Here is a 24,778-nt window from a genome sequence, read left to right on the forward strand (position 1 = left end):
TCTGAGTTTTATTAGTTGATATTCAGTAAATATAAATTGAAAATTATTTTGTCAGTTTCAATGTATTTATGTGACCATTATGGGTTTATCTTACTTTAATAGAAGGTACCAACAATTTTTCCCATGTGTGCATTTACCCCTTCATTACATATATCTTCAGTAAGTAGTAAAGACCCTCTGGCTGTTATAACCTGCTGCTCCTCTGGCTGTTATGACCCACTGCAGAGGTGATGGAGCATTTCTGTGGAATCTTAGCCCTTCCCGCACGGTCAATTTCTTTCAGTTCACTAATGATCTTGGATTGTCAAGTGAGTGGTCCAATAAGTGAATAGAAGAGATCATTGCCTGCACAAACAAAGAGGGGGCTTCAAAAAGATACAAATTACATTGATCGTTCATAGAGATACAGCAGGATGTCGAGGTCACATAGGAGCACCGGCTACACTTAGTGGACGTGGCAAAAAGCGGAATCTGTTGCTGACTGCCACCAGTTTCCTGAAGAGACAGGTGGTCAGAAACTGTTGATTGACTGCAAAAGACCCATGGTGAGGTTTAGTGGCAGCAGGAGCTGAGGTTTCAGTTTGCTCGTAAGGCGCATACTAAACGTTGAAGGTGTCCATATCTGTAGTCTAGCATGTCACCCATAGCACAAGAAAAAATGCCTCTAATATGTCCAAAACCATATAAATAAGTCACAGAAGTTCTGGGATTCTGTTCTGTGGAGCGATGAGACAAAAATGGAACTTTTTCATCCAATAGGTCAGTGGTATGTTTGTAAGATGAAAAATGAAGCAAATGCAGAAAAGAACATTGTGCATACAGTGGAGCATGGTAGTGGCTCAGTGATTTCTCCAGTGAAGCCTAATGGTTGCTCAGTGATGCCTACAGTGAAGCACGGCGGTGGCTCAGTGAAGTTTTTAGTAAACCATGGCAGTGGTTTGGTGTTGTTCACAGTGAAGCATGGTGGTGGCTAAATGATATTTTAGTGAAGCATGAAGGTGGCTTGGTGGTGGCTCAGTGATATCTACAGTAAACCACAGCAGTGACTCGGTGATGCTCTGGGGCTGCTTTACTTTCTCTGGCACTGGAAAACTACAGCGTGTAAAGGCCAAGATGGATTCAGTCAAGTATCAGCAAATCCTAGGAGAAAACGACATATCTTCTGTGAGGAGCTGATGCTCGAGCATCATAGGACTTTCCAACAGGACCAAGATCCCCAGTATACCTACTGCCCACCAAGGTTTGGTCTCAAAGACATCCTGCAAGATTAACCACTGGTTATACTAGTTGTGTTGAGATATTTACCATTCTTGCAGAACTTTTCAATGGGGATTGGATAATTTTGATTTTATCTGTCTACCTATTTATCTACCTGTCTCATATTTATCTATCCATCTCCATCACGAAGACCTGAACCTATCTCTGAACCATGGTGTGTTACGCCCTGTACAACAAGTAAGCGAGAGATGCACCAAGTCTTGGTACCCTTGTTCTGCGACGTATGCTTGGCTCTCATAAAAGTGAATGGTGAGAGCTGCACAGGCAGGACAGGGTTCGGGGGACCCCCATTCTTTATTTTGGGAATATACCATATATATCTAATATACTGCACCTCTGCCCTAATATATGACTGGCCCTGATGTGTTTAGTAATGACACCCGCCCTGGACTAAAATAATACATCCTGGGTATTTCGAGGGTAAACCAATGGCCAAGATCCAAGAAACCCTGCACCTGGGAGGACGTCGGCGCAGTGACCTCGTGTCATCCCATTTCAGTGTTTATTTGCAAAGTGACAAGGGCATTGAGCAGATGTCAAGATTTGGTTGCAGGGGAACCGTGGGGGGAAGGCACATATGTAGTTACAGGTACTGGTGCACTATAGCAAGGTCTCCGTCACTTTGGATCTACAGGGTAAAAACTCTATTTGTGTTCCTGTATCTGCCCTAAAGAACCAAGTATGGAAAGAACGATGATGGTTTCAGACAGATCCGTATTGCCTTTATCTCCGTACATCAGGGGAAACATTCACTACATAAGTTCCTTGGTGAAATGCAAGTAGAAAACGGTCCTCATGAGCATCGGGCATGCGTCCCGTCTCCAATCTTCGGCCCATCCAGTTTTGGAATCCATTACATTTTGGTTTTCCCGAGGTCTCGATTCACGTTCTGTACGTATTATTGCAAATTTAATGGAAGAAATAGTTACCAAAATATCCGAGCTAAGATTGGGAGAAATCAACACGATGGAAAACAAGAGTCAAGATACTGTCATTAATGCCGTCCTTATGCCTCCACCTCCTCTTCATCCATCAGTGGGATTTCTGTTAGGAGGAAAGCGGACATTGTTATTGAGATGATGGGAGCGGTGGTGAGATCTGATCTATTAGAAGATCTAGGTATAAAATGCATTTAAAATAATGAGCGGTAATCTGGAGAAACACAGTTACGGGTGAAACGCACAGGAGAGGCGGCAGACTGTGCTCTGCGCAGCAGTGTGCATGTCACAAGCAGAGTGTGAAAACTCTGCTCCAATGCAGGGAAGGGCAGAGACGATTGGTTGGCAATAGCCATACATCATCTACAGGAGAAAAACTACTGATAAGTAGTGAAGCTGGACATGTCGGACCTGACTCCAGAAGGAAAATTTTTAGAAAATTGTTTTTCTATGGTGCCTGAAGTAATTGGTCATTTTTTAAAGGTGGACTCCAGGCACAACTAATGAACTTTGTGATAACTAAAGGGTCAAGCATGGCACAAGGATAGACTATTTGGTGTCCTTGGAATTCCTGAATCATGTTTTTGCCCCCTAAAGTTTTTTTTTGCCTAGAGAATTCCTTTAAGGGCTCATACTCACTTGCGAGAGATTCGCACGATTCTCGTGCGAGTTTCTCGCATGAAAACCTGGCACTGCTGCCGGCACTCGGACTGGAGCGGGCAGCTACATGCACGTCTATGCAGCCACCCGATCGGGTCCGAGTGCCGACGGCAGTGCCAGGTTTTCATGCGAGAGACTCTCATGAGAATCGTGCGAGTCTCTCGCAAGTATGAGCCCTTAGAGAGCGTAGCCACTAGTTCTCGTTCTCTCCCACCGGCGCAGCTTGTTTTCCTTACCGTCTGCAATGTCGATGCTCGGACTTGTGGTCGCTGTTTCGCTGTTCATGTTCTGTGTGCCCGGCGTCCTCATGTGTGTCATGGAAGAAGACTGCAACGTATGATGAAGGTCGGAGGATTCCAACAAGCTGTCGAAGGTCTCCGACTCCTCGCATAAACTGTCTGTGTTGGGGTTACCAGGATAGGCGGGAGGGTGGGATTCTTCCGTGTGAGACGGACTCCTCTGGCCAGCAGAGGACATATAGCCAGGAGGGGTAACGTTCACGCCGCTGCTGACCGCTTCATCATAGGAAGGAAGCATGACCAGGACACCGTCCACCACCACAAAGTCTGGCTCTGCCGAGCTGTCCTGGGGACTTCTAGAGGAAGGAGTGAAATAGATATTAGATAGTTTCACTACGGAATCAATATAACAGAACTACTATCCATCCATCCATTGATTTAGCTAGTGCTACTACATTTTTATGGAGGTAATAGGTGTTAAACACCAGTCTTGAACCTATAAAAGTGATATCACTTCTGACCATCCACACTGCACAAAGAAGAGCGTCTGTGTAGGACCTGTGTCGCTCCAGCTCTTCTTTAGTGCTTTGTGCACAATGTCAGATGCTGCTAAAATCAACTGGTAGAAACATAAGTCCGATCTGTAAGATGTCAACCTCGATCATTGTCACATTGCCCACACAGAAACCTCACAGTGTGGTGCCAGGTTCGCACCTCGGAAGGAAATGAGTCTTGAACTTAGTCTGGAAACTTCTGGCGATGATGACCAATAGAAGGACCAGGAGGACGCTGCTCGCCGTGAAAGCCACAATCTTCCACGTTGTCAGCATCGTCTCTTGGCTGTTAGGCCAGAATTTTTCTACTCAAAGTAAAAAACAAAAAAAAGAACAATAGTTATAACTTTTGTGAAGATCTTTGAAAGCTGGAAACAGTAACAGAAATAGGGAATAATAGTCACATATGAGCCAGGAGACACATCAGCCATAACAATAAAACCACCTGTCCAGTATTGTAGGTTCCTCATGTCTTTAGGACAGCTCTGACCTATTGAAGCCCAGAATGCACAGATCTCTGAAGGCTTGGGTGAGATCTGGCACAAAATAATAGCAACAGATCCTTGTCCTTTGTGTTGCTCGGTGTGGCCTCCATGGATTTTACTTGTTTTCCCAAGAGATCCCACAGATGATTTTATCGGATTTAGGATTTGGATACAAGTCATTATCTTGATCTCAGACCATTCCGACTGATATCTGCTGAAAAGGGTCGTTATGTGGGTACATGATCTGTACAATGTTTAGATAGGTGGTAGTGTTGCATCCATACAATACCAAGACCCAAGAATATCAGCAGAAAATTACCCCATCACACTGGCTTGTCTTTTTCCCAAAGTGCATTCTGGTGCTATTTCTTTCCAAGGTGAGTGACCCACGCGTTTTCGGATGTCCATCTGATTCCTCAGACCATGCCAACATATTTTTTCTTCTCTGGCTCCATGGTCCACTTCTAAGTGAGCAGTAGACAAGGTCAGCATGGGCATTAACCAATTCTCCTTCCTTGGACCACTTTTGGTAGGTACTAACCCTCACATACCGGGAACACTCCGCAAGACCTGCCAAATACCAGGACCACCCCACAAGATCTACTGTATACCGGGACCATCCCACAAGACCTGCCAAATACCGGGACCATCTCACAAGACCTGCCAAATATCGGGACCATCCCACAAGACCTGCCAAATACCGGGACCATCTCACAAGACCTGCCAAATACCGGGACCATCCCTCAAGACCTGCCAAATACCGGGACCACCCCACAAGATCTACTGTATACCGGGACCATCCCACAAGACCTGCCAAATACTGGGACCATCTCACAAGACCTGCCAAATACCGGGACCATCCCACAAGACCTGCCAAATACCGAGACCACCTCTCAAGACCTGCAGCATGATGGGAATACCCCACAAGACTTACATGGTACTAGGAACGACCATAAGACCTGATGTATACCGAGAATACCCCAAAAGACTGTCTGTTTGGAGATTATCCAAGTCACTATCCATCACAACTTAGCCCTTGTCACAATCATGTGGAACCTTACATTTGCTCATTTTCAGCTTCAAAAACATCAGCTTTTATAACTGTTTGTTTTTTCGTTTCTTCATATATCACAGTGCTGACAGTCACCATTCTCACATGTTCTCACTTCACCTGTCAGTGGTTTTATTGTTATGGCTGGTGGTTCATTCCTATGACTAAAGGCTCTTTGAGGGGTCCAGGAGACCTGGTGGTGCCACATACTCCAGGCCACTAGTGATCACATGCCGGGACATTGACATAAGTCCATATTATAGTGCAGTGGGACATTAATGAAGGCAATAGATCGGAGCCCATAAGAAGCACCACATCCATCCGATATGACAGGTAGTGACGACTTACCTGTCTTCTCACAGTAGAGTGGAGACGATGGGAACCACTCTCCAGATTGGCACGTGAAGTACTTGTAATCGTTGGACAGCATGTACCCAGGGTCACAGTAAAACTCAATCACAGTCCCATGTATGTACCGTTCGCAGGGCTGAGGGTGACAAATGTAATCTCCATGTGCCACCATCGGGGGAAGGGGGCAAACTAAAAGAAAACAGGAGCAAATGTAACATAAAGATCAAGTTGTGGACCAACCATTTGACTTTTAGGGCATTGACCACAAACTCATACTCAGAAGGGAACCAGTACTCTTTTAGTCCATTTTAGAAAGTTGCGTTTATCTATGGGTGGTTACTGATTTCAGTGGGCACAGTGTAGTAGTACTGAAGACATTTTCACATTAGGTCATAGAAAGAAGATGACATGGCAGAGTGGAGAATCCAAAGAGGAGCGACTGAGTGAAGCATCTCCTTCTGTAACGTATGCATGGACCGGTGGTGTCCTAATGGGTCCACTCCTTTACTTTTTACCTTGTACCTCCTGAAATTCCTACTAATTAGGATGGGTGCTGTGTACCACTACCTGATCACCAGCAGGCTATCCTCTGCAAAATATGGTCAACCCCTTTAATTTTCCTTCAGGATAACCTCACAATGGCTCTTATTGGTGATATCCACCACAAACAATTTGCTTTAAGGTGACTAACGCTTTAAAACCAGTTAAACCAGTAAAGCATTTACTGTCAGGGAGGGGGCTGTGACAACCTCAACAAACGTGACAAAAAATCACCAACATACTGTATATTAAATTTGGGTTGCAATTACCTTGATAGGGAATTTGGCTTTAATATAGGAGGCTCTCCGCGTCAGGACCTCTATTTATAAGCCAGGCTACAAAGTGGCTACATAGAACGTCTCCCTCTGGAGGACCCGGCAAGTTCATGCATTATATAATTACATTGGAGATGTTGTAATGCCTTATTTACCCTGTGGTGGCGCTACAGGAGAACTAAATCTATTACTGGAGATGCTCACAGATTACTAGGTGATCGTTAGGAGTCCCAAACATGAGATCTTCTCAAGACAGATGGCATCTGATATTACAGGGTATTCTTGAATTGATCCCCAAAACACTAAATGTAGGGTATTCTTCATCTCCAAAAAATGACAATAGATTATCTAGATAAAACCTAGGCAGGGTCCTAGACTTTAGACAATTAAAGGGGTTCTCTACACTGGATAATCCTAGTATTATGACTGTTGTCGGGTGTCCCAGGACCGGAGCTCCTTCCCTGTCCCTAATGCTAGGGGCGCCCTAGCTCGCACTGTTCACCGGACTACTGATGGTGAAGACGCTGGGGCCACCTTTCTTGCCTTAGCTCCTGAATCCGCTCTCAGTCTATACCATTCCCCCACCCAGGAAAGAGGGGAGTAGCAGTATACTGTAATACACCAACCAGACTAACACGGTAATATGAACAGGGGTAACGAAAAATACCATACAAATATACTCACACGTACAACAGACGAATGCAGTGGGGAGTGGAGGATGGGGTTAAACCAAAGTAGAAGTAGGGAAATTATCACACCTCCAAAACCTAGCAACAGTCACAGATAAATCCACCAAACGCCTTCTCCAATAATAACCAACAACAACCTCCAGCCAATGCAGCATAAGCTACTCTGACAATGAGTGCTAGCCAGGGCCCAGATTATATAGGAGATGGGAGTGGCTAATAGTGCACAGCTTAGAGCCTTCATGCAGGAAAGCTTACAGGAGCTCTCACCTGAGCAGATTAACCCCTGCACTGCTAAAAGAAACCTGCACCATTTAATATGAAGGTGAAGTGCTTCTAAACAGTACAGGAGTAGAAGAGATCAGAAGCTGTGGACTTGTGGCTCCTCTCTGTCGTGGTAAACCTGTGACACCTAGTGTCACTTAGTATCTCCCAATGACAAGCTTATCCTGCTATTATGGACCCACAACGATCACCTGTGATCTGTGAAGGAACCAGGCAGTAAGTGTTGAACTTTCATACAGCACCCCCACAGGAGAAACGAGGAACTACACAACTCCTACTAAAACCAGTGGACTATACACACAAGGTTCTCCTCAGTAAATTCTCTTTGCTCATAGATAAGGGTCATGAATGTTGGACCCCTGTACTCCGAATTCCTTAATAGGGCATTCAAATATGGATTTTGATACCTTTATTTTAGTATCCTACTGTTTTTTGTTGTCTGATTTTTTTTAATAGCAAAGACCTGTGAAATAGGGCTCCCTAATGATTCCTAAAATGAGCAGAGCCGGCCTCACTTCTGCTCACAGATGGAAATCGCTTAAATGACCAACAGAAAAGTTTGTGTTGTCTGTGAACATTTCCCCTAAATAATATACTGTATTCCACTGATTCCCATCCTTCCATAATCACAAACTGAAACAATGCATCTCGCTGAGTATTAATGATCTCCAGATTAGTGACATGGCCGTGAGCAGAGCCGGCGTCTGTAGCTCCTTCCCCTCCGCTCCGCAGCACCACCCCGATCCACCACATGAGGACGCTCCGCATCTCAATGTGAGACGTGTGAACCGGAGACTACAAGGTTCCTCCATCTACTGGAGCACCTGCCAGGAAAACCAGTGAATGATAGACGGCTCCATTGCACCTCACACAGCACTGATCACCCTGTAATGTATCACATAGGTAACAATGCATTGTAATCTGTATGTAGTGATCTCCCCCTAGTAGTGGCTGTATAAATCTGTATGTAGTGAGTTCCTCCTAGTGGTGGCTGTATAAATCTGTATGTAGTGAGCTCCCCCTAGTGGTGACTGTATAAATCTGTATGTAGTGAGTTCCTCCTAGTGGTGACTGTATAATCTGTATGTAGTGAGCTCCTCCTAGTGGTGACTGTATAAATCTGTATTTAGTGAGCTCCCCCTAGTGGTGGCTGTATAAAATCTGTAAGTAGTGAGCTTCCCCCTAGTGGTGGCTGTATAAATCTGTATATAGTGAGCTCCCCCTAGTGGTGGCTGTATAAATCTGTACGTAGTGAGTTCCTCCTAGTGGTGACTATAATCTGTATGTCGTAAGCTCCTCCTAGTGGTGGCTGTATAAATCTATATGTAGTGAGCTCCCCCTAGTGGTGGCTGTATAAAATCTGTAAGTAGTGAGCTTCCCCCTAGTGGTGGCTGTATAAATCTGTATATAGTGAGCTCCCCCTAGTGGTGGCTGTATAAATCTGTATGTAGTGAGTTCCTCCTAGTGGTGACTGTATAATCTGTATGCAGTGAACTCTCCCTAGTGGTAGCTGTATAAATTTGTATGTAGTGAGCTCCCCCTAGTTGTGGCTGTATAAATCTGTATGTAGTGAGCTCTTCCTAGTGGTGGCTGTATAAATCTGTATGTAGTGAGCCCCCCCTAGTGCTAACTGTATAAATCTATATGTAGTGAACTCTCCCTAGTGGTTGCTGTATAAATCTGTAAGTAGTGAGCTCCCCCTAGTGGTGACTGTATAAATCTGTATGTAGTGAGCTCTCCCTAGTGGTGGCTGTGTAAGAAGATGAGACAAGACAGAATCAGCGGTGTGCGGTGCCCTTTAAGGCTGGAACTATCAGGGCTGTCACCACTGCTAGCAGGGGAGATTTCCCCTGGGAGGGAGAAACCATCTGGTCAGACAGCAGGGGGCGCAGGGTACATAAGGAGGACTGAGTGTGGGAACAGGGCAGACTTAGTGGGAAGGTGACAGGAGACGGTTGACTCCCTCTCCGCAGCTCCTACTGATTCCCCTGCTTCCAGACCTCCGTGTGCTGACTTAGAGATTACCCCTGATGCTATTGAGTTACTGTCTGTGAGCAAACCATTGGATACAGTTGTTTCGCCTGGGATACCATCATCACAGCCTAGAGACTACTCCGAGAGACCGCGATCTGTTATGGACAGTGCAAGTGCTTGCGGTCCATGCCCGGCGCCATTCCTGGGACATTCATCCAGAGGATTGTTTCCACGTTACGGGCGACAGTGCTATTCCTTCCTGCGGAACAGAGCCAGAGACTTTGTGTGCCATTTGCGACGCCGCTGGGAGATATTCCAGCCTTCCCCCTGCCAGAACTTCAACCAATAAGTGCACTGTTTATTTTACATGTTCCTGTTATCCTATTTCATTGCCTCCCTGCGAGGAGTATTGCTGTGAACTGCTGTTTAGTAAAAAACTGTTAACCCTTCTCTGTCTCCGGTTACTCACTGCATCAGACAAACTGCTCTCTCCTCTTACAGCTGTATAAATCTGAATTCTGCAGTGTGCAGACGCCGGACCTCTCCAAACGCCTGCGCACTGCAGGACTCTGCTCTGCCCTCAACAGGGCAGAGCAGTGCGCTTGCGCAGCAGCCATTACAGGACGGGAGAAGAGGACGTCATCGCATGAAGAAGGGAGGCATCGGACCGGACCGCCCACCCCGGTGAGTATAACGTGTTTTTCTTTTCTTTCAGGATACATCGGAGGCTTATCTACAGCACTACAGAATGTATTACAGACTGCTGTAGATAAGCCCCTGATGTCTATGCCAGCAGCTGCAAGCCGAAAAAAAGGGTGACAGATTCCCTTTAATATGGTGGTAATGGTGGTATCTGAAAGGAGCCACCCCTTGACTGGGTCCTTCCCTGGAGGAAGATCTGGCTAGTCCCGTGTTTGAGACTCTTAAATGAGGCTCCACGGACTTTATTTGCATATTTGTATTTCCCAGGAATCATTGCACCTAGGATTTCACTGATTGAGCGCCTTGCCTGCTGCCACAGTGTTTTCTTTGACTGGTCTCCCTGAGGTCAGTTATTGTTTCATGGAGCTGAATGAAGTGTGCTCCCACTTGTGGGGACTGTAAAAAAATCTGGATGTAGTGAGCTCCCCCTAGTAGTGTCTGCATAAATCTGTATGTAGTGAGCTCCCCCTAGTGGTGACTGTATAAATCTGTATGTAGTGAGCTCCCCCTAGTGGTGACTGTATAAATTTGTATGTAGTGAGCTCCTCCTAGTGGTGGCTGTATAAATCTGTATGTAGTGAGCTCCTTCCAGTGGTGTCTGTATATATCTGTATGTAGTGAGCTCCCTCTAGTGGTGGCTGTATAAATCAATTCACTGATCTCTATTACAGACACAAGTTTGTGGGTGTAAATCTGTATGTAGTGAGCTCCTCCTAGCGGTGTCTGTATAAATCTGTATGCAGTGAGCTCCCCCTAGTGGTGACTGTATAAATCTGTATGTAGTGAGCTCCCCCTAGTGGTGGCTGTATAAATCTATATGTAGTGAGCTCCCCCTAGTGGTGGCTGTATAAATTTGTATGTAGTGAGCTCCTTCCAGTGGTGTCTGTATATATCTGTATGTAGTGAGCTCCCTCTAGTGGTGGCTGTATAAATCTGTATGCAGTGAGCTCCCCCTAGTGAGGGCTGTATAAATCTGTATGTAGAGAGCTCCTCCTAGTGGTGGCTGTATAGATCTGTCTGTAGTGAGCTCCCCCTAGTGGTGGCTGTATAGATCTGTATGTACTGAGCTCCCTCTAGTGGTGGCTGTATAAATCTGCATGCAGTGAGCTCCCCGTAGTGGTGACTGTATAAATCTGTATGCAGTGAGCTCCCTCTAGTGGTGGCTGTATAAATCTGTATGCAGTAAGCTCCCCCTAGTGGTGGCTGTATAAATCTGTATGCAGTGAGCTCCCTCTAGTGGTGGCTGTATAAATCTGTATGCAGTGAGCTCCCTCTAGTGGTGGCTGTATAAATCTGTATGTAGTGAGCTCCCCCTAGTGGTGGCTCTATAAATCTGTATGTACTGAGCTCCCCCTAATGGTAGCTGTATAAATCTGTATGCAGTAAGCTCCCCCTAGTGGTGGCTGTATAAATCTGTATGCAGTGAGCTCCCTCTAGTGGCGGCTATATAAATCTGTATGCAGTGAGCTCCCGTGGTGGCTGTATAAATCTGTATGCAGTGAGCCCCCCCTAGTGGTGGCTGTATAAATCTGTATGCAGTAAGCTCCCCCTAGTGGTGGCTGTATAAATCTGTATGCAGTGAGCTCCCTCTAGTGGTGGCTGTATAAATCTGTATGTAGAGAGCTCCTCCTAGTGGTGGCTGTATAAATCTGTATGTAGTGAGCTCCCCCTAGTGGTGGCTCTATAAATCTGTATGTACTGAGCTCCCCCTAATGGTAGCTGTATAAATCTGTATGCAGTAAGCTCCCCCTAGTGGTGGCTGTATAAATCTGTATGTACTGAGCTCCCCCTAATGGTAGCTGTATAAATCTGTATGCAGTAAGCTCCCCCTAGTGGTGGCTGTATAAATCTGTATGCAGTGAGCTCCCTCTAGTGGTGACTTATGGGTACCGGAATCTTGCTATTTATGACTTTGTGAAGGCACACAAGAGTTTTGGAGTTATGTAGTAGAAAATCTGAGCTCTGTCCCCTATAGGCATGTATAATGAAATCTCTTTATCCGCTGATCATATAAAGCTCGGTGATCACGGTGATCATATACAACCTGCTATTTAAATTAGATTCTTTTTTTTTTTTTTTTAAAGCAAATCTCAAAGTGAAATGTTCCTAAGCTGTACAGTAGATTAATAAGTCTCCGTCCCCGCCATGAATTATGCACTCGCTGGCATATTGTATTTTCCAACTGACACGATTAATCTGGCTGACGGCAGCCCACTAATCTGCTCTCCGCAGCACTTCCATAATGAGGCCCTGTAAGACACAAAGACACTACAGAGATGCACATTTCCTTGGTGTGCTGTAAATATCCTGGACACCGGACATCTGGCACGCCATCGACCTGGACATGTTGGCTGGTGGTACCCGGGCTCCGGGGGCCATTACACAGGAGCCGTTCTCTGCAGTCTGCTTTATCGGACAAGAAGCATCTGCTCCTGATAGAAAAGTGCCTGTTGCAGAAAAGTGAGAGTCAACTCGAAGACTGAGACTCATCCGGAGGGGACGTCTCAGCACCGAGAGTTTCGCACCTCGTGCCAAATCCACTTTCTCATCCTTGCCAAATGGGCTCTTGCCACGGCTTAGCAAGTAGGCAGAAAAGGCAGCAAAGAGATTGTCGTGATTATAAAAAAAAAAAAATAAAAAGTCACCGCGCTTGGCCGGAGATTTTACTGTGTGTAAAATGAGGACACACTCCGATAAGAAAATAGGCATCTGTTCTCCACAATAAACACAGATGAGCCTCCGCGCTCCGTTAAACAAGCCGCATCGGGATGCAACATTCACTTTGTAAATCTTTATAGCACGTTGCAAAAAACGACAGGACGCGTCCAACGACAAGCTGTGAAAATGGGAAGCAATCATGGGATGTCGGAGGAGGCGATGGTGCCGCTGATTGATGCGGAGAGGTCTTCCATTCCAGAACATTATCCGATTTTATGTACGAGTAGGGGGGTGGGCACCGAGGATTAAAACATATTTATATGTATCCAGAAGAGAGTGCGGTTATTTTATTACTTGTGATGTGGCGGATTTTTTTTTTTAACCGGCGATGAAGGTTGGGCATCCAGTGTGTACTGTAGATCCTTATACATCATTTGACCATTAGGTTTGGTGATATCATTGCTTGGTTGGCAAGTTGTAAACGCTGTCAGATATCTAATCGGACAACCTAGAAGCCTGGTTCCCTTGAGGGAAGGGCTGGGATTTATGGCACGTGATTGGCCGGAAGGAGAGACCAAGCGTCACATGACCAATTGCGGGAACAGCATATACGAACAATAAGATGAATAATACAAAATATTAGGGCATAACTCCAACGCCCCACCCTTCATTCCCGACCGCCCCTTTAATAATTCATAACACAGAACCTTACTGGCTTCACCAAAGTGTAGACTTGGAAGAAGCAAAAGGGGCCCCCGATTATTGCAAGTCATTGATATTATTAGTCTTTTCATATAGGCCAAAGCGACTTTTGGGGCCCTTTAGGCATTTTGTCCAGTTGATATCCCTCGGAGTCTCAATCATGGTTGCATTACTGATCGCCCAACTTTCTGTTAGATGGGGTCTTTGTGCATCACTTTATAATTGTGCGCTGCCATGCCGTGCACAAATGCCATACCGTACAGTCAGATGCAGCCGGGCAGGTGCTGGCACCCACTGCTCCTGGGGTTGGGGCGGCTCAGATTCTTATCGGTGACATTGTAATGGAAATAACTCTATGACTCAGGAGCTGAACTCGCTCCATTCAACTCGGGTGCTGGCATCCGAATCTAACTGCTGCAGTCTAACCCCTCAGATGCCGCTGTCAGCTGCAACAGCAGCATGCAAAGGGTTGGAAAGGATAGGAGGCGTCCCCTCCGACACTCTGTGCCGCCCCTCTGCAATGTGGGGTGCCGATGATCTTGTCAATGCAGACTGGGACCAGTTAAAGACCCCCGTGTCTACCATGTTTGTACACCTAAGAAACCCAGGAGATCGGTAATATCACAGTATTGCGGTGTATTCTACAAGTGATCGTGGATTCAATTCTCCAAGGAGGACGAATAAAAATGTGAAACAATGAAAACTACTTAAAAAAAAAATCTAAAAGTTTGTTCCAGAAGGTAAATAAAATCTTAAAAAAGAAAAGTATTTTATTTGGTATTGAGTGTTTATCACATCAGGTAAAAGGCAAAAGAAAAAAAAAACACCCTGGGAATCTGTCAATGTGTCTCAAGAAATTGAACAAAAGGGATCAGAAATTTGTAAAGGAGATCAAACTGCAGCTCACTTCGCTAAAAAATAAAAATTGCCCTCGTACCGCTCTATCGACCAGAAAATAAAAAACTCTTAGAAGGCGAGCAAGAAAAAATGAAAAGGAAGAGGGGCTCAATTGGACTGAATAAACCTGGAGCCGGCGCTGCATACAGTGCCGAAATATATGTGTTCAATTAATAGTGCCATACGTTGGCCAAAATAGCAATGCAATACAGGGCTGCCACCAGCAAATGTAATGTATGGTGCAGACAGTGCCAAGAGAAAACACCGCTATGCAGTGCTGAAATAAAACCAACATACAGTGAGCAAGTAACGGCAATACGTTGGAAGCTGTCTAAATAGTGATGCAATAAAAGTGCTGCCATCACCAAAATCAGCAAAAATAATACTCCACACGGAGCTACAAAGGGCGTTACTAAATACTGCCATATAGTGCCTAAAACAGCTGAAATCATCAGCTGATAGCAGTGGAGACATGAGGCAGCACTGGTTACGGTGTCTCGTTTTGATGACGACTAGTGATGAGCGAGTATACTCGTTGCTTGGGTGGTCTCCGAGTATTTTGGCGTGCTCGGAGATTTAGTTTTTGTTGACGCAGCTGCATGATTTGTGGCTGCTAGACAGCCTGAATACATGTGTGGAATCCCTGTTTGTTAGGGAATCCCCACATGTATTCAGGCTGTCTAGCAGCCGCAAATCATGCAGCTGCGTCAACAAAAACTAATTCTCTGAGCACGCCAAAATACTCGGACACCACCCGAGCAACGAGTCTACTCGCTCATCACTAATGACGACCTGTGAGGGTATAATGTCCTAAACTTCACAGATATTGAGCCAGAGACGCTCCGGCTAACTGGAGGGGGTCCTGAACTGGATGAGGGTCCTGAAATGCCTTAATAGGTTATTTAAAAAATATTGGTTTTTTTTCTTTTGAAAAATTCAAATGTCATAAAATAGAGAAGACAAGTGCAGTCTTGGTGAACTCTGCGGAGCTCTTACCTGGGCATTTCTTGGCCGCTGGTCAGAGGGAGCAGATGTGAAGTGACTGGCATGCATGTCATAATATCATTACGCCACTCACTCCGTGTATAATACCGCCTGCTTCTGCCAAGCGCTCCAGGCTGCACACAATGCCTCGTACAGATGGCAAGCAGTACATAGAATTATTATATTTCTATGCTTACCAATATGAAAATGTTGGGGTTGGTGCCCGTCCAAGCGCCAACACCTTTGCAGTTGCTCCTCCGGATTTCTCTATGTAACATGTATTCTTTGGCTTTTTTCTTTTTCCTCTGACTTTTGAAAATACTTTTTCTCTCTCCACACCTGATGTTTTGGTGGAGTCCTCTAAGTGTGATGTTACTTCTATATCCAGTCTGAAGATCCCTATCACAGCATGCAGAAGAAGAACAGCAGATCCCTCTCCCCTCTCACAGCATGCAGAAGAAGAACAGCAGCTCCCTCTCCCCTCTCACAGCATTCAGAAGAAAAACTGCAGCTGTATCTACCTTCTCACTCCATGCAGAAAAAGAACTGCAGCTGCATATCCCCCTCACTGCATTCAGGCTCCCATACACAGAAGAACTGCAGTTGCATCTCCCCTCTCACAGGATGTAGAAGAATAACTGCAGCTGCATCTCCCCTCTCACAGCATTCAGGCTTCCATACACAGAAGAATAACTGCAGCTGCATCTCCCCTCTCACAGCATGCAGGCTCCCATACACAGAAGAATAACTGCAGCTGCATCTCCCCTCTCACAGCAGGCAGGCTACCATACACAGAAAGAAGAACTGCAGCTCCCTCTCCCCTCTCACAGCATGCAGTAGAACTGAAGGTACATCTCCCCTCTCACAGCATGCAGGCTCCCATACAGAGAAAGAATAACTGCAGCTGCATCTCCCCTCTCACAACATGCAGGCTGCCATGAACAAAAAGAACTGCAGATGCATATCCCTCCTCCCTGTCTTCTATTAATGACACTAATTATATAGACTTTTATGTGGTCCTGTACAAAGGTCTCCTAGAAGACCCTAGCAAAACCTTTTAGCCATCAGTAGGGATCTCAGGAGTAGGACCCTTGTTGATCAAAACTTCTGACATTTCACTAATACAGGTCAAAGTTTTTTTGACAACTGTAGGAAGCTTTCAAAGAAGGTCAAGGGGTCAAAGAAAGAATGAAAACAGGCATTAAATGCGCCACGTGCCTTGTGCTCCATTTTGGAATCCCTTTTGAGCACGTGATATTAGCAGTGTCCTTATAAACCTTCTTCACATTGTGCCGCCACAGATGCTGCTGCGTGTAAGATTTGTTGTTCTCGATTTGTTTATTCTCCTGCTAAGTATCGCGGCTTCAAAAACAAGTTGTTTATTAATTGTGGCCATATGGAGTAACGTGGATGGCATTTACATGTGCCGTCGTATTAACGCTCTGCAATCACGCAGGAGGCGAGGTACAATCTACTCTCATATAGTCTAGCGCCCTCTCTGGTAGTTTCATGGCTAAAATTACAACTAAAAATCATAAAAAATAGCTACAGGCTCCCGCTCTTCTTATAGGGTACATACAGCTCTACACATTATTTTTTCACTTTAGTTTTTCTACACAAAATAACACTATGTACATACATTACATTTTCCACAGTTTTTCACGTTACACCCACAAACTTAAATGTATTTTATTGGGATTTCATGTGATATCAACACAAAGTAGCAATTATTTGAGGTGTAAAAGAAATGATACAGGATTTTCTAATCATTTTCCAGTCACCTCTGACCAGCTTCCCTGCCCTTGCTGAAGAAAATCCTCCCCACAGCAGGATGCTGCCACCACCATGTGTGACGGTGGGGATGGTGTTTTCAGGGTGATGTGCAGTGTTAGTTCTCCACCACATATAGCTTTCTGCATTTAGTCCAAAAGCTTCTCATTTGGTCTCATCTGACCAGAGCACCTTCTTCCACATGCTCACTGTGTCCCCTACATGGTTTTTTGCAAACTTCAAATGGCACTTCTTATTGCTTTAAAAAATGGCTTTCTTCTTGCTACTCTTCCATAAAGGCCAGGTTTGCAGAGTATATGACTAATAGTTGTCCTGTGGACATATTCTCCCCTCTTAGCTGAGAATCTCTACATCTCCTCCAGAATAACTGTGGGCCTCTTGACTGTTTCTCTAATTAGTGCTCTCCTTGCTTGGGATGTCAGTTTCAGTGGACGACCATGTCTTTGTAGGCTTGCAGTTGTGCCATACTCCTTCCACTTTATGACGATGGATTGCATAGTGCTCTGTGTGGTCTTTAGAGCTTGGGCTATTTTTTTATACCCTAACCCTGCTTTACTCTTCTCCACAACTTTATCCCTGACCTGTCTGGTGGGTTCCTTGGTTTCTATGAAAGCTGTTTGATCCCTGATGTTCTCACACAAACCTCTGAGGCCTTCACAGAACAGGTGTAGTTATACTGAGAATAAATTATACACAGTTGGACTCAATTTACTAATTATGTGACTTCTGGAGGCGATTGGCCACTCAGGATTACATTTAGGGGTATCACACTGCAGGGGTCGGAATACAAACGCAAGTCACTATTTTCAGATTTATATTTTTAAACTACTTATAAAACCGTGCATCATTTCCTTTACACTTCACAAATACTTGCTACTTTGTGTTGGTATCAAATAAAATCCCAATAAAATACATTTAAGTCTGTAGATGTAACATGAAAAAATGTGGAAAAGTTCACGGGGTATGAATACTTTTTAAGTCACTGTGTGTATAAACATTGTCTGCATATGAGAGACTTGGAAAATTTGAAAGAGGATTTTACTATTCTGAATATGCATTTTTGGGGCACTGATTTGCATTAGTGATTTGCATTTTTCTCCTCCATTTCTCTGCATTCTTCTATGCTGACGATGGAGTTACAATAGGTGCGGGATGTACAGATGATCTCACTTAATGTTCTTTGGAGAATGTCCCTATGATAGTACAGCAGGTGCTGAAATCTAATTGTCGCATTACATCCAATTAGTCATCAGATTTCAGAAATCCATTAACTGAGCATTAGACACGATCCTCAGGCTCCGAGAGCGAATCTCTCATTTATATACTTATATTACATTTCCAAAAAGGAACCTGGTACATACTATGGAGAGTAAGAGAGACCTCAAGCAAAGGGTCCTTTTCCTTTTGCCGACCATATAGACTCCTACATGCCAAGATTATACAATAGACTCAGCAGGATGGGTCTGAAGAGTTTAGGGTACTCCTCTGAGTGCTGATGTGGAGATCTAGCTTTGAAAGTCTTGTGCCATATTGCTCATGACTCCCGATACAGTTTTTGTCTACTCTTTGTGATCAAGAGTGATTGGGGTTGATTAAGAGGTGTGGACAATATTTTAAAGGGGACCTTTCACTTGCTCAAAAATAATTGAGTTAAATACCTTGTAAAAATCCCCGAGTTCCCCTGATTCTGCCACTTTTTTCCGTTTTGCGCTGGGTCACTCCATTGCAGAAATATTCACATTTGTTGTTTTGGAACACAGTATGTGAAATCTTTTTATGTAGGGAAACTGAGCGTTTCTTCAGAGTCTTCTCTGGGGGCGTGTGCTTTCACCCCTCCCTTTAAGACACCACCAACCACAGTTCAGTTGCAAAGCTGTGATTGGCAGCATCTGGTAGGAAGGAGTGAAAGGACATGCACCAGTGAAGACTCTGAAAAAACACCCAGTTGGTCTACAAGCAGAGATGTCATATACTGAGCTCCAAAAGCAGCAAATGTAAATATCTCAACAATGGAGCGACGCAGAGCAAAACAGAAAAAAGCAACAGAATCAGGGGAACTGGGTGAATTTTACAACTCATTTTATTTGAGCAAGTGACAGGTGCTCTTTAAGGGGCTTTCAAAAATTGGCCAAAAATACAGGAGACATATATTATGGGATGCTGAATTTCCCATTTTTAAATTATCTGTACTAGGAAGAACATTATACTTTCTTGTTTTTAAGCAAAACTCTCCTGAACATGGGAGAAGGGGCAGGACTTAAAGGGATTCACATTAAATGAGGTGTGTCTATAACAATTAGAGGGTGGTTCCAGACAGAGCAAAGAAAGGGTGGGAAATTTACAAAAACAAAAAGGTCAAAACTGCACATGATAAGGTTTTAAAAATGTTTACCTTCCACATCAAGGCACCTGGGAGGTTCATCGGACCAGATGAGGTTGTACATGCACTCCAAGTATTCTGCCCCCTCCAGCTTATACCCAGGAAAACACTGATAAGAAACCACCCGACCCACGGGGAACGAGGAGTCAAAGTCAGAGATGTTTACGTAACTGTGAGGAAGAACCAAAGGCCGGAGGCAACCTGGAGAGTCCGAGACCAAAGGGAAAAGTTATCAAATAGAAGAAAAAGTTACCAACACCATAAAAATGTAAAAGCAACATCTCTAAACTGCATACAGATATAATATGGACAAATTTAGGGTCTGCATTACGGCTGCAACAAGGGGACCCCCAAATGGTTTGCCTGAAGCAAACTTCGATCACCAATTCGATCACCTTTCTCCATGGTACTGTCAGAGATAGCAAAACATTCTACTATAGAATCAATGGAGTGGTACTACTAAAGAATGGATGGAGTGGCACTACTAGAGAATCAATAGAGTGGTACTACTAGAGAATGGATGGAGTGGCACTACTAGAGAATCAATAGAGTGGCACTACTAGAGAATCAATAGAGTGGTACTACTAGAGAATGGATGGAGTGGCACTACTAGAGAATCAATAGAGTGGTACTACTAGAGAATGGATGGAGTGATACTACTAGAGAATCAATAGAGTGGTGCTACTAGAGAATGGATGGAGTGGTACTACTAGAGAATGGATGGAGTGGTACTACTAGAGAATGGATGGAGTGGTGCTACTAGAGAATGGATGGCGTGGTACTACTAGAGAATGGATGGAGTGGTACTACTAGAGAATGGATGGAGTGGTACTACTAGAGAATGGATGGAGTGGTACTACTAGAGAATGAATGAAGTGGTACTACTAGAGAATGGATGGAGTGGTACTACTAGAGAATGGATGGAGTGGCACTACTAGAGAATGAATGGAGTGGTACTACTAGAGAATGAATGGAGTGGTACTGCTAGAGAATGGATGGAGTGGTACTACTAGAGAATGGATGGAGTGGTACTACTAGAGAATGGATGGAGTGGTACTACTAGAGAATGGATGGAGTGGCACTACTAGAGAATGAATGGAGTGGTACTACTAGAGAATGAATGGAGTGGTACTACTAGAGAATGGATGGAGTGGTACTACTAGAGAATGGATGGAGTGGCACTACTAGAGAATGAATGGAGTGGTACTACTAGAGAATGAATGGAGTGGTACTACTAGAGAATGAATGGAGTGGTACTGCTAGAGAAAGGATGGAGTGGTACTACTAGAGAATGGATGGAGTGGTACTACTAGAGAATGGATGGAGTGGCACTACTAGAGAATGAATGGAGTGGTACTACTAGAGAATGAATGGAGTGGTACTGCTAGAGAATGGATGGAGTGGTACTACTAGAGAATAGATGGCGTGATACTACTAGAGAATGAATGGAGTGGTACTACTAGAGAATGGATGGAGTGGCACTGCTAGAGAATGGATGGAGTGGTACTACTAGAGAATGAATGGAGTGGTACTACTAGAGAATGAATGGAATTGTACTACTAGAGAATGGATGGAGTGGTACTACTAGAGAATGGATGGAGTGGTACTACTAGAGAATGAATGAAGTGGTACTACTAGAGAATGGATGGAGTGGTACTACTAGAGAATGGATGGAGTGGCACTGCTAGAGAATGGATGGAGTGGTACTACTAGAGAATGGATGGAGTGGTACTACTAGAGAATGGATGGAGTGGTACTACTAGAGAATGGATGGAGTGGCACTGCTAGAGAATGGATGGAGTGGAACTACTAGAGAATGGATGGAGTGGTACTACTAGAGAATGGATGGAGTGGTACTACTAGAGAATGGATGGAGTGGAACTACTAGAGAATGGATGGAGTGGTACTACTAGAGAATGAATGGAGTGGTACTACTAGAGAATGGATGGAGTGGTACTACTAGAGAATGGATGGAGTGGTACTACTAGAGAATGAATGGAGTGGTACTACTAGAGAATGAATGGAGTGGTGCTACTAGAGAATGGATGGAGTGGTACTACTAGAGAATGGATGGAGTGGAACTACCAGAGAATGAATGGAGTGGTACTACTAGAGAATGAATGGAGTTGTACTACTAGAGAATGGATGGAGTGGTACTACTAGAGAATGGATGGAGTGGTACTACTAGAGAATGGATGGAGTGGTACTACTAGAGAATGGATGGAGTGGTACTACTAGAGAATGGATGGAGTGGAACTACTAGAGAATGAATGGAGTGGTACTACTAGAGAATGAATGGAGTTGTACTACTAGAGAATGGATGGAGTGGTACTACTAGAGAATGAATGAAGTGGTACTACTAGAGAATGGATGGAGTGGTACTACTAGAGAATGGATGGAGTGGCACTGCTAGAGAATGGATGGATTGGTACTACTAGAGAATGGATGGAGTGGTACTACTAGAGAATGGATGAAGTGGTACTACTAGAGAATAGATGGAGTGGTACTACTAGAGAATGGATGGAGTGGTACTACTAGAGAATGAATGAAGTGGTACTAGAATGGATGGAGTGGTACTACTAGAGAAAGGATGGAGTGATACTACTAGAGAATGAATGAAGTGGTACTACTAGAGAATGGATGGAGTGGTACTACTAGAGAATGGATGGAGTGGTACTACTAGAGAATGAATGGAGTGGTGCTACTAGAGAATGGATGGAGTGGAACTACTAGAGAATGGATGGAGTGGTACTACTAGAGAATGAATGGAGTGGTACTACTAGAGAATGGATGGAGTGGTACTACTAGAGAATGGATGGAGTGGTACTACTAGAGAATGGATGGAGTGGTACTACTAGAGAATGGATGGAGTGGTACTACTACAGAATGAATGGAGTGGTACTACTAGAGAATGAATGGAGTGGTACTACTAGAGAATGAATGGAGTGGTACTACTAGAGAATGGATGGAGTGGAACTACTAGAGAATGGATGGAGTGGTACTACTAGAGAATGGATGGAGTGGTACTACTAGAGAATGGATGGAGTGGCACTGCTAGAGAATGGATGGAGTGGTACTACTAGAGAATGGATGGAGTGGTACTACTAGAGAATGGATGGAGTGGTACTACTAGAGAATGAATGGAGTGGTACTACTAGAGAATGAATGGAGTGGTGCTACTAGAGAATGGATGGAGTGGTACTACTAGAGAATGGATGGAGTGGCACTGCTAGAGAATGGATGGAGTGGTACTACTAGAGAATGGATGGAGTGGTACTACTAGAGAATGAATGGAGTGGTACTACTAGAGAATGGATGGAGTGGTACTACTAGAGAATGGATGGAGTGGTACTACTAGAGAACGAATGGAGTGGTACTACTAGAGAATTAATGGAGTGGTGTTACTAGAGAATGCATGGAGTGGTACTACTAGAGAATGGATGGATTAGTACTACTAGAGAATGGATGGAGTGGTACTACTACAGAAAGGATGGAGTGGTACTACTAGAGAATGGATGGAGTGGTACTACTAGAGAACGGATGGAGTGGCACTGCTAGAGAATGGATGGAGTAGTACTACTAGAGAATGGATGGAGTGGTACTACTAGAGAACGGATGGAGTGGTGCTACTAGAGAATGAATAGAGTGGTGCTACTAGAGAATGGATGGAGTGGTACTACTAGAGAATGGATGGAGTGGTACTACTAGAGAATGGATGAAGTGGTACTACTAGAGAATGAATGGAGTGGTGCTACTAGAGAATGAATGGAGTGGTACTACTAGAGAATGGATGGAGTGGTACTACTAGAGAATGATTGAAGTGGTACTAGAATGGATGGAGTGGCAGTGCTAGAGAATGGATGGAGTGGTACTACTAGAGAATGAATAGAGTGGTGCTACTAGAGAATGGATGGAGTGGTACTACTAGAGAATGGATGGAGTGGTACTACTAGAGAATGGATGGAGTGGCACTGCTAGAGAACGGATGGAGTGGTGCTACTAGAGAATGAATAGAGTGGTGCTACTAGAGAATGGATGGAGTGGTACTACTAGAGAATGGATGGAGTGGTACTACTAGAGAATGGATGAAGTGGTACTACTAGAGAATGAATGGAGTGGTGCTACTAGAGAATGAATGGAGTGGTACTACTAGAGAATGGATGGAGTGGTACTACTAGAGAATGATTGAAGTGGTACTAGAATGGATGGAGTGGTACTACTAGAGAATGGCTGGAGTGGTACTACTAGAGAATGGATGGAGTGGCACTGCTAGAGAATGGATGGAGTGGTACTACTAGAGAATGGATGGAGTGGTACTACTAGAGAACGAATGGAGTGGTACTACTAGAGAATGGATGGAGTGGTACTACTAGAGAACGGATGGAGTGGCACTGCTAGAGAATGGATGGAGTGGTACTACTAGAGAACGGATGGAGTGGTACTACTAGAGAACGGATGGAGTGGTGCTACTAGAGAATGAATAGAGTGGTGCTACTAGAGAATGGATGGAGTGGTACTACTAGAGAATGGATGGAGTGGTACTACTAGAGAATGAATGGAGTGGTGCTACTAGAGAATGGATGGTAGTGGTACTACTAGAGAATGAATGAAGTGGTAATAGAATGGATGGAGTGGTACTACTAGAGAATGGATGGTGTGGCACTGCTAGAGAATGGATGGAGTGGTACTACTGCAGAATGGATGGAGTGGTACTACTAGAGAATGGATGGAGTGGTACTACTAGAGAATGAATGGAGTGGTACTACTAGAGAATGGATGGAGTGGCACTGCTAGAGAATTGATTGGAGTGGTACTACTAGAGAACGGATGAAGTGGTACTACTAGAGAACGGATGGAGTGGTACTACTAGAGAATGAATGGAGTGGTGCTACTAGAGAATGGATGGAGTGGTACTACTAGAGAATGGATGGAGTAGTACTACTAGAGAATGGATGGAATGGTACTACTGGAGAATGGATGGAGTGGTACTACTAGAGAATGGACGGAGTGGTACTACTAGAGAACGGATGGAGTGGCACTGCTAGAGAATGGATGGAGTGGTACTACTAGAGAACGGATGAAGTGGTACTACTAGAGAACGGATGGAGTGGTGCTGCTAGAGCATGAATAGAGTGGTGCTACTAGAGAATGGATGGAGTGGTGCTACTAGAGAATGGATGGAGTGGTACTACTAGAGAATGGATGGATTGGTACTCCTAGAGAATGGATGGAGTGGTACTACTAGAGAATGAATGAAGTGGTGCTACTAGAGAATGGATGGAGTGGTACTACTAGAGAATGGATGGAGTGGTACTACTAGAGAATGGATGGAGTGGCACTGCTAGAGA

At 44.5% G+C, this 24,778-nt stretch overlaps 1 protein-coding gene across 2 annotated transcripts in view; it reads right to left on the bottom strand.

Moving 5' to 3' along the window:
- Window positions 1-364: 364 nt before the first annotated feature.
- SUSD4 (sushi domain containing 4) overlaps window positions 365-24,778 on the bottom strand; it is a 103,087-nt gene continuing 78,673 nt past the window's right edge. Inside the window, exons 4-8 of one of the 2 annotated variants that reach the window (XM_073556411.1) lie at window positions 19,443-19,631; window positions 5,554-5,745; window positions 3,830-3,974; window positions 3,113-3,471; window positions 365-2,322 (exon numbers count right to left, since the gene is read on the bottom strand). In XM_073556411.1, coding sequence (XP_073412512.1) covers window positions 2,285-2,322; window positions 3,113-3,471; window positions 3,830-3,974; window positions 5,554-5,745; window positions 19,443-19,631 — 923 coding nt within the window. In that variant the 3' untranslated portion in view covers window positions 365-2,284. The remainder of the gene's footprint in view (window positions 2,323-3,112; window positions 3,472-3,829; window positions 3,975-5,553; window positions 5,746-19,442; window positions 19,632-24,778) is intronic. The other variant, XM_073556412.1, reaches the window with a different exon arrangement.

This window comes from Dendrobates tinctorius, unplaced genomic scaffold (assembly GCF_039654945.1).
Source record: "Dendrobates tinctorius isolate UK_male_01 unplaced genomic scaffold, ASM3965494v1 ptg000232l, whole genome shotgun sequence".
NCBI classification, from domain to species: Eukaryota; Metazoa; Chordata; class Amphibia; order Anura; family Dendrobatidae; genus Dendrobates; species Dendrobates tinctorius.